This window comes from Choloepus didactylus, chromosome 7 (genome assembly GCF_015220235.1).
Source record: "Choloepus didactylus isolate mChoDid1 chromosome 7, mChoDid1.pri, whole genome shotgun sequence".
Taxonomy (NCBI): Eukaryota; Metazoa; Chordata; class Mammalia; order Pilosa; family Megalonychidae; genus Choloepus; species Choloepus didactylus.
Window position 1 is genome coordinate 109,073,931 of NC_051313.1, and position 11,180 is coordinate 109,085,110.

General features: G+C 34.9%; 1 protein-coding gene across 7 annotated transcripts in view; it reads right to left on the bottom strand.

Moving 5' to 3' along the window:
• Window positions 1-10,870, bottom strand: part of UBR2 (ubiquitin protein ligase E3 component n-recognin 2) — a 177,350-nt gene extending 166,480 nt beyond the window's left edge. For 3 of the 7 annotated variants that reach the window (XM_037844916.1, XM_037844915.1, XM_037844922.1), the window contains exons 1-2: window positions 10,768-10,870; window positions 9,115-9,374 (exon numbers count right to left, since the gene is read on the bottom strand). In XM_037844916.1, the coding sequence (XP_037700844.1) occupies window positions 9,115-9,266 (152 nt within the window). In that variant the 5' untranslated portion in view covers window positions 9,267-9,374; window positions 10,768-10,870. Of the gene's footprint in view, window positions 1-9,114; window positions 9,375-10,767 lie in introns of those variants that run through there. The other 4 variants (XM_037844917.1, XM_037844913.1, XM_037844920.1 and 1 more) reach the window with 3 other exon arrangements.
• Between the last annotated feature and the right edge of the window lie 310 nt (window positions 10,871-11,180).

An 11,180-nucleotide genomic window follows, 5' to 3' on the forward strand; every position in this document is an offset into this window, starting at 1 on the left:
AATCTGACTGATACACATTGACAAGCCTTTAAAGGCTTCTTTTACATTTTAATTTGAAAAATATTAAAGAAAAATGCAAAGAATGATAAATAACAAGAAGCATGAATATAACACCCAAATTTAACAAACATTTCATAAGATACTTCAGACTTTTTTTAAAAAATAAAAATGTAAGATAATATAAATAAAATCAACATCCTCAAAAAAAAAAAAAATTGCTTGAAGGAGATCATTGATCCAGACATAAAAGCTAAAATTACAAAGTTTATAAAAGAAAACAATCTGGGAGAAGGCAGAGATTTCTTAGACACAGAAAACAATAGAAAAAAATTGGTAAATTCAACTTTATCCAAATTTAAAACTTCTTTCATCAAAAAACATCAAATAGGCAAGTCATAGACTAGGAGAAAACATTTAAAACCATGTCTGACAAAGGACCTGTATCTAGAATTTATAAAGAACTTGAAAACTCAATAATCAAAAGATAAACAATCTAACAAAAAGTAACCAAAAGACCTGAAAGTAACTTCTTACATAGGTAGCTCAATGGGCAATAAGCACATGTAAAATTGCACCGTCATCATCAATCTTTGGGGAAAATTAAAACCACAATGAGATACCACAACACACATAAAGTAAAATTAAACAACTGACAGCCAAATGTTGGTGAGGATATAGAGCAACTGGAACTTTTACACATTAATGGTGGTGATGTAAAACCATTCTGGGAAAAAGTTTGGTCTATCTTACTAAGTTCAACACATAGCTGCCCTTGGACCCAGCAATTCCACTCTTACAAATGCATACTGTATGATACCATGTTTATCAAGTTCTAGCTAGAATAGGCAAAACTAATCTAATCAGAAGGGTGGTTGCCTAGGGGCCAGGAGCCAATAAATGGGAAATTTTTAGTGAACTAGAAATTCTACATCTTGATAGTGTATGAGTTACAGCAGGTTAACTATTGTCAAAAATGTACAATTAATATTTGTACCTTTCAGCATATGGAAATTTTCCCTTTAAAAAACTCAAAGAGGGTGCCAATAGAAAGTTTTTAGTAATATAAATCTGAAATCCCTTATCTGAAAGGATTATCCCAAAGCCTTCAGGGTTTTACTATTTCCTAACATCTAGACTAAGGCAACTATATGTAAAGTCAATAGTATATCCCATATAGTTCTATATTCAAAATTATCACTGGTGCAGAATAAATAAAAATGATCAGAAATCTCCAAACCAAGAATATAAAACAACTACCTAGGAGATATCAACTAACCACATCCTATCACGTACGCAAGAGCTGAACATCCAAGGGAAATTCCAATACATTGAAGGCCACAGTGATGACATACAGCATTGAAATTCTACTCCTAAGTATCTACCTTGAAAAATACTGAAACAGGTACACAAACAGATATGTACAAACATGGTATAGGGTATTCTTTGGAGCACTGTTTGCTATTGGAAAAAAACTAGAAATTCACCAATCTAATTTCATTAAAAAGTCAACCAAATAAATTATGGCCTGTCCTTACCGTGGAATTCTACACAGCACATAAAAAGAATGAGTTAGATTTATATATAGTGTCATGGAGAAATCTTCAAGACAAATTGTTAAATGAAAAAAAGTAAGCCACAATTACAATATCTACAGAATAAATTTATGTATTACCTCCATAATTAGAAATAACTTAGTTTTAATAACATAGCATTGATTTCAATCTCTGAACTATTCATGAGAAGAAAGAGCCTTAAAATAGAACTCTGCTAAAAACAGAGCAAGCTTCAACTATTTTAAAAAGCAAGAAACTGAACAAACAACTCTACTTACTGGAAATAAGTGGTTCTTCCAAATAAATACATTATATTTCCAGGCAGAAAAGAAATGATACTAAGCCCCTTTGCTTGAGAATTACTTATGGCTCGGTAATTTATCTGAAAACTAAGTATTTGGTTAAAAAATATCATTTTACATATGTACAATACTTCATAGTTTCCTACACACTTTTATATACATTACCTCATTTTATCCTAGTAACCCAGTGTGATAGGAAAGACAATTTTATAATTATTTCAATTATTTAGATGAGAAATCTGAGGAATCTAAGGCTTAGGGAAGTTTAATGACTTGCCCAAGAGATCACACAACTAATAAGTAGTGGACTAGGATTGTCCATAGCCTGCTATATGACATGGGAACCCTAAACAAACAAACAAACAAAACCACTGCTAAAGGGACTTCTAATGCTCACCTCTACCAGAATTTCCATCCCTTCCAGACACATAGGAGAATTACACTTCCCTATCCAATTTTGTGTTGGATGGAGGGGCCTTATGACTAGTTCTGGCCAACAGGATGAGGGCAAGATCATCATTTCTGCCCATAGGCATTTATCTGTTGGGCAAGACTCCCTAGCTCTACTCTTCCCTCGTTATGATGAACCCTAAAAGCATTATGCTAAGCTTATGAAGATATAAAATGATATAATGATCTAAAGCAGAGAATATTCCTAACTGGTGGTAGCATAAGCCACCTTCCAATTTTCGATTACCTATAACATTCATGCAATACATTTTTTTTTCTTTTTAATTTTTTATTAGACAAGTTACAGGTTTACAGAAAAATCATTTAGAATATAGAGTTCCCATATACGATTCCCCCAACACATATTTTGCATTAGTGTGGTATCTTTGTTACAACTGATGAAACAGGATTATTATAGTTACATTATTAACTACAGTCCATTAGGGTTCATTCTTTGTCTTGTACTGACCTACGGTTTTTTAAAAAACTTTCACTCGAGTAACATATATACAAGCTAAAATTTCCCTTTTTAACCACATTTAAATATATAATTCAGTCGTGTTAATTACATTCACAATGTTGTGCTACCATCACCACCAACCATATCCAAAAACTTTTCCATCATTCCAAACAGAAATTCTGCCTGGGATTAACAGAATTAAGCATTAACTCCCCATTCTCTGTCCCACTCTATATAAACTTCTGTATTCTAATTTCTAACTCTATGCATGCAGTGAATTTTTAAATGTTAAACAAGAATGTTCACAGTTTAACCATGCAAAGAAAACAACAGAACCCAATCCTTACTTCTCTATATCCAACAGAAGTAGTGAACTCAAATTCTAAATCACACACTAATCTAAGTTCAATTTTATACTCTACTGTTTTCTTTCTCTTAATGATTATGAAATATCAAAATACAGTTATGTTCAAAATCAACATTAAGATTTTTGTTTCTAATAACATGATAAAACCATCTCTCTTTAGTAAGGAATAACAAGTGCCAAGTTTGAAAACTCTTTTCCTAATAGAAAACTAAGTACGGACAAATACTGTAAAAACTAGCCTACTCTATCTCCAGATTCAGAGATGCTGTTCCCTTTGTGTATAACCTGATTGATCCCCGGAACTCTGGGTATGTGTGTGACACCTGAAACTCAGAGCTAGAGCTCGGCAGATATGAATGTCAGTATTAGCGCATATAGCAACTGGTAAAAAAGCTGAAAAAGAGTCCAGACTTCAATTAGAGATACGAATGAAGCAGATCTAGTTAGGACTAGGGCAAATCAGGCCAACGGGTAAAGGACGATACTGACTGTTTTAAAACTTCAACTTCCATGTGAGACCAAGAGAAGAGATGTTTAGCTGGTGGAGGATCTGTATTTCCTAAACAATTTAACTCATACAGTTTGTTCAAATACCATAAGTAGATGGATCTTTGAATAGGAAGTGAGACCTGGTAGGTCTGTATAGGTTAGTGTGAAATAGTGACACATTTCAAAGTAATTTAGGCAGAGAATAAAAATACATATGCAGGGCACCCCTTAGGAGTTGGGGGAAAATGCAGTAGTGTTGGACTTCCTCACCTGGATTGCTGCTGATGTTCTCACAAACATTGAAAACTGGCGGTTTGGTATACCAAGCCCTCTTTCTTGGGGCTTGCCCTCATGGAGCTCATTACTGCAAAGAAGAGGCTAAACCTGATTATAATTGTGCCTAAGAGTCTCCCCATGAGTACCTCTTTGTTGCTCAGATGTGGCCCTCTCTCTCCAGCCAACCCAACTGGGCAAGAGAACTCACTGCCCTACCCTCTATGTGGGACCTGACTCCTAGGGGTATAAATCTTGCTGGCAACGAAGAATACGAGTCCCAGGGATGAATCTGGACCCGACATTGTAGGACTGAGAACATCTTCCTGACCAAAAGGGGGATGTGAAATGAAACAAAATAAAGTTTCAGTGGCTGAGAGATTCCAAATGGAGTCAAGAGGTCACTCGAGTGGGCACTCTTATGCACTATATAGATAACCTTTTTTAGGTTTTAATGTACTGGAATAGCTAAAAGTAAATACCTTAAACTATTAAACTGCAACCCAACTGCCTTGACTCTTGAAGATGATTATATAACAATGTAGCTTACAAGCAGTGACAGTACAATTGTGAAAGCCTTGTGATCACACTCTCTTTATCCAGTGTATGGATGGATGAGTACAAAAATGGGGACAAAAACTAAATGAAAAATGGGGGGAGGGGGGATGATATGGGTGCTCTTTTTTACTTTTATTTTTTATTCTTATTTTCACTTTTTCTGGTATAAAGAAAATGTTCAAAAAAATAGATTGGGGTGATGAATGCACAACTATATGATGGTACTGTGAACAGGTGATTGTACACCATGGATGACTGCATGACATGAATATATCTCAATAAAACTGAATTTAAACCAAAAAAAAAAAAAAACTAGCCTACTGCCCAGAAACACACAGAAGACCCTTTCTGACATCACAGAGGCTTCACCAAAACAATTTCTTGTGCCCTACACAATTTTAGAAACTATAAACAAATAACTCTCCAGAGGAAAACTAACCTAATTCCCTTTACAAAGTCCTTTCCCAAGCACTATACATACAAGATTCCTGAATATCATTTTTTTCTAGTGAAAGAAAACCACCACACTATAAACACCTGTCACCCCTATTCTGAAAGGTCTAGTTAAGAAACTTCCCCAGAGTTCCAATAGCCATATTTAATCTTTCCAAATGATAGACTCCACGTCATTTCACCAGGGCACTGGGTCTCATGGGAACACCTACTTCTAACATGAGACATTCATCCCCAGAACCCCAGCATGATCATTTGCTGAGAGCTTACTATGTAGCAAGAACTGTGTAAAGCACTACAACAAAGGACTTCACTTACTCTCTCAATATCCATACTGATATTATTCCAATTCGGTTGACAAAACCAAGGTTACAAAAATTTTTTTTTTTTTTTAAGAGCTTGGGCCCTTAAGGGTCCTCATACATTAAATCCCTTGGTTCCCCAGGCTACCTGTCTATACCAGTCCATGTCACCAGATACTACTTTCTATCCTCCACAGTTCAGCGAACTGGCCAACTGGCCTTTTTTCTTTCTGGCTGCCACAACCTGCCCTTTTCCTCCTTGGTTTCTTCTCCCCATTAGACTGGCTAAAAGGCAGACTTTCCAATCTTTTCCCTCATGTCCATATCATATTCTGTTGTTTGTTCTCCTTCCTCCAGTCCCTACTAGCACACATCCTTTACTGGTCACTAAAAGGAAATAGATTATTTAATATAAACAAAACACATCAAATTTTAGGAAGTCTCAAAAAGTACCAAACTCTCTCATATATTGTTGGTGAGAGTGTAGATTGGGAAAACTTCTATGGCAATACAAAAATCTAAAAAATAAAAAAATCTTAAATGTATGCAATTCTACTTCTAGGAATTTGCCCCATGGAAATACTTCTACACGTGCACAGAAAGATGTTCAATGTACTATTATTTGTAAGACCAGGAACAACTTAAGCATCTACCAATAGAAGACTAGTCAAGCAAAGGACACAATACCCATACAATGGAATACTATACAGCCATTAAAAAAAAAAAACAAGATAAAGTCAGCTTGCTCTCTAGCTATGGTTATATAACCATTTTAAGGATAAATTTTAAATGAAATAAGGTGAGAATGGTTTATATGGTATTCTAGCACTTATTGAAAAAAGAATATAAAAATGCTTGAAGATGCATAGAATATCTGGAAGAATACAGAAGAAGAAACTAGTTAACAGTGGTTACTTCTGGGTAAAGGAACAAGCAAATTAAGGGACAAAGGAGGTAAGGATACTTTCATAGTACATGCTTCTGTATCTTTTGAATGTTGAAGTAGTGCATGCTGAACTAGTGCATGTTTTGCCTATTAAATTAATTTTTAAATCCATTTTTAAAAAGAAGTGGCTAAGGCTGTTTTTTTGTCCTTAGTAAACATACCGTTGTGTTTCTCTTTAGATGTGATGTAAATGAAAATCTTCTCACAATGAGGCACATTCTCTCTACTCTCAGTGCCTTCTCTTTTTCTTGATTATATATATGCTATAAATATGATATCAGAATATCCAGAATAGGTATGAATGTGTCAACCTACACCCTTCAGACTCCAGTGAAATTAATTTATATTTTGGAGAGACTTCAGATATCTCCAAGTTCAAACCCCACCACACCTAATATGGGAAAAATCTACTGAGACTCTCTGACTGGTCTCATTGCGAACCCTTTAAGCACATTTAAGGTTTAAATAAAGGCAAATGGCTTAACATAGCACACCATTGTGGGAATAAATATATTCCTCTTCCTGCCATACTACCTCCCCCTCCCTCAAACTCCCAGAAGTCTACAAAACAATTGCTGTTGAAAATGAGTGTTTTACTTTTTTTTTTTTAACCTTCCCTTCTTCCAATAATAGAAAATCCCAAGACTGTCACCTTAATCAGGGCTTCCTTATAAAGCATTCAAACAGTAATGTCTCCCAATCCCTTCTCTAGAATGGATCCATGCACAGATACATAGAGAATCTAGCACTAACAAAAATTCCTGGCTACTATACACTTATGGTTAAAAGAGGTCCCAAAGAAGAAATGAAATGACAGTAGTTATAAGAGAAATTATGTCCTTTATACCTATGTACTAGCTGCCTTATTAATTAAACCAGCTAAGTACAGAGTGAATATTGAAATTGTAAAATAAGAATGAGAAGAATTTCCTGTAAATAATCGTGAATAACGTCCTAGAAAGGAGCTGGTTTACAAATAAATGCAATATTGCCATTAGAGAGGACACATAATGGATATGTGCAAACAGGAATATTCAAGCAACTTAACTAAAGTAGGGACAGAGAAATAACGTCTTTAAAACTATCCTCTGTACTTTAATTTATTCAACAAATATTTGCTGAGCACCTAATATGCACAAGGCACTATATATATGTGTCAAACATCTACAATTAAGAAATAGTAGCTTCTAGACCAGTCTAACAGAGAAAAATGAAGGAAAAAAAGATTCAGGTCAAGTTGATTCTGAGTTGTCAACAGTTCTTTCCACAGTCCAAATACAGAATTTTATTTATTTTTTTTATGCATGAACTTTGTGGTACAGAAAATAGCATCGTAATGCAATTTGATTTTCTGTTTAGTAATCAGAGTGGTACTGTGTAACAGTTCCCAGATTTTTGAGTTTCGGTGACCAGTGGAATAACAACAACAAAAAGGGCTGCTAATTTTCTTTTGGTCAAGAACATGAAACAAAATTAAAGCAACAACAACAACAAAACTATCTAATTCACTGCTGTCAATTAGTAAACTAATATTATGGAACAAATCAAAATCAAACGACAACCAGATAGGGCACAATGAGAACACATCACTTCTGTGGTATTTCTGCCAAAGATGCAACTTGAATTCAATTATGAAGAAATATCAGACAAACCCAAATTGAATGACATTTTACAAAATAACTGGCCTGTAATTGTCAAGTGTCAAGATCATGAAAGCGAAAGAAAAACTGAGAACATGGTCCAGAATGATGATTAAAAGATGGCCCTCAAATGGATATTTGGAACTGGATCCTTTGCTGCAAAGGACATAGCTAGGACAAGTGGATCTCAATTTCCTCATGTGTATAATCAAGAGCTTAAACCAGATCTACTATTCCACTACTCAAACATGAATAAAGGACTCAAAGAGGATTTTGGAAAAACAGACACAAAAAATCTATATTGAAATATAGGAAATGATCTGTATTAGTACTCTAACCATACTGATAAACAGAAGTTACCAGTAACAATCACATGCTTAACCAAAATCAAACTTATCAAATTTAAGTATTACAGGGAAAAGTCTTAAGAAAAAAAATGCTAAACATACTTCCATCAACAGTACATTGACACAATGAAATATTTTCTAACTATACAAGCTGATATGAAAAGACATCAAGATTTTGTTAAAGAAAAGAAAATTTAACCCAGTATATAAAACACATGTATTTATGTTTGCACATATGTGTGTTATGGGCCTGTATGTGCATAGAGCATTTCTGGAAGGATACATTCAAAAATGTTAACAATAACATTTAGGTAAGAATGGATAGTCAAAAAGGGGACAGGATACTTTATTCTCCATTTTTTACCCTTGTGAACTCAATTCTTACCAACACATTAAAAAAAAAAAAAAAAAAAAGTCATCCTAGTAGCAATAAGTACATAGAGCATCCAGATCTTGGTTTCTAGATACCATTCTCAACTAAAATGAAATTCCTTGGTGAAATGGCTGCTTCAGATATTGGTCAGGGTAAGCATAAAGTGAGCAGTGGACATCTTGTACCAGAAAACAAAGAAGCACTCAAAAACTAATGAAGGCATATGAAAAGGACAAATAAGCTAGTGTGAAAGGGCTCCCAATAACCAAATCTGGGACAATATGAACACTGAAAAGAATCACTGAAATTAAAAAATTGTGGAGAAAAACAAGGGAGTGATTACTGTAAGAGCCAAGATAGCAGTTAATTAAGGAGGCAGAAGCACATGGTGAGCTTCTAGAATGCTGTGATATTCTATTTCTTGACCTGGAAAATAATAATATGAATGTTCATTTTTTAATTATTTATCAAACTGGACATATTTGTTGTGTGAACTTTTAAATATATGTATTATATTTCATAAAGTTAAGACAAAAATCTTAGGAAAAAAAAAGATGCCAAACGAAAACAAGAGCCTTTTAGAAAGAAAATTACATTTTACCTGCAAGAGTACGTAGGCTCTCCTACTTTAAAAACACGACCACAAAGATGAGAAGGTTTGTTTGTTTGTTCAAGTTTTGAAAATCCAAACACAGGATCTTCACCACAAAGGTACCATTCCATTGGTCCCAACAAAACATGCTGTGCCAGCATGTCTTCTTTCTGTGGAAAAGGGTTGGGACCCCTGCAGTATATTTTGGGTACATAGTGGGCTAAATGCTGGTACACTTCTCTGGTGAGGTCAGTTGCTTGTAGCCATGTCTTTAAGAAAAATAAAAAAGAAAGAACAGTTTTAATCAATGTCACTAAACTGGTAATTTGAATAAACCTCCCATATACTTTAAGTTTAAAAAAAATCATATTATAAAAGAGGCTTATAAATTGTTTTGTTTATAATACTTGTCACTGTATATTTTCTTTCCAAAAGGGTAAAATTAATTTATAACTTTCATCTATTAAAATGCCAAGTATTGTAAAATTCTGCTTTATTTACAGTGAAAATAAAATTAAAGTGAAATGAGCCCCACTTGGCAAAATGATTCTTGAAGCAACCTTCTGTAGGCTGTACAAGAAAGTGATCACAACAAATCATTAAAGACATTAGCCACTAAGCTCATCTGGTTTCCTTTCTAATGCCTTACTTACTTACTCTGATTGTGATTTGGATTTTTATGTCAGTTTGCCTATAGGAATAACAGGCAGTGAACCTGAACAGCAATACACTAGTTGTATTTTTCATTGACTAGCAGTTTATCTCTCAATCTCTTATGAATATGTCAATCCTTAGGAGACTCTTCTATCAATTACACCTTTTTTTCCTAATCAGCCTCTCTCCAAACCCTTTCCTCTATATTCTTCTTCCTAAAAACATTCCCCCTACCCCACTCCCAAATCTCTCTCTCTCTCAAATCTTTATGTCCAAAGAGCCTGTGACAATTATACTTAGACATCTGATGGGCACCAACTCAATATGTCCAAAACTGAACCAATGAATCTCCCAAAAAAAACCTGTTATTCTTCCCATTTTTCTATTTCAGTGGCCTATACCAGCACCTACCCAGGTATCCAAACCAGAAAAACCTGAAAACTTTCCTTCTTCGCCCCCAACATTCAATCATTATGCCTCGTCCTTTAGGCTTCTTAAATGTCTCTTGAATCCATTTCTTTATCTCCATCTCCACAGCCACTACCTCTACTATCTTAGTCCAACCCCCACAACTTGGACAAGATTAGAGCCAACAATGTCCTAACTTGGGCTCCCACTAGTCTTGACCCTTTGCAATCCATTCTCCAACCTTGATGCTAGAGTGATCCTGCAAAATGCCAATCTGATCATGCCCGTCAGCTTCCCATTGTATTTAGGATCAAGTCCAAGGCCCTCAACATGTATTACAAGGTCCTTTGCCTTTATCACATTCTCCAGTCTCTTCCTCCTGACCTGTAATGCTCTTCTCTCCATTTCACAAAGCTATTTTCTACTCATTCTTCAGATCTCAGTTTATGTTTTGACTTTCTCTGAGATGCCTTCTCAGCCTATTCTCCATCCCCATCTCCCTTTCCCATACTCTCCAGGCTCTAAACCAGAACCTGGCTTAAATGGGAATTTAATAAAATCTGTTGACTGAATGACTATAAATATGTTTATGCTACTTACTGTCACATAACATTGACACTCCAGAAAGATGCTCCATGTGGTTTTAATGAAAGCAGAGATAAAGCAGATCCAGGCCTGCAGCACGGATCAGATCTCAGGTCTCTACAAACCAAACCAAATAAGCCCTAGATAAAGTACCCTTCAAAGCATCTCCTTTCTTTTTGTTTTTCTTCTCCATTTCCTTAAGTCTTAAATCTTTCCCTTTATCCTGTTGTTATTTACCCCTAACTCCCCTGTCAACTCTGCCTATATGTTTGTCATATACTCCTTTGTGTAATTACAAGTCATTTTGGCTCTAAGCCAAGTAAAAACAGAAAATCAAAAAAACATGAAATAAAATTACTCACTTTTACTATAATACAGTTAACTGAATTGCTAAGACAACTCAGGGATCCAATGTTTACCTAAGGATT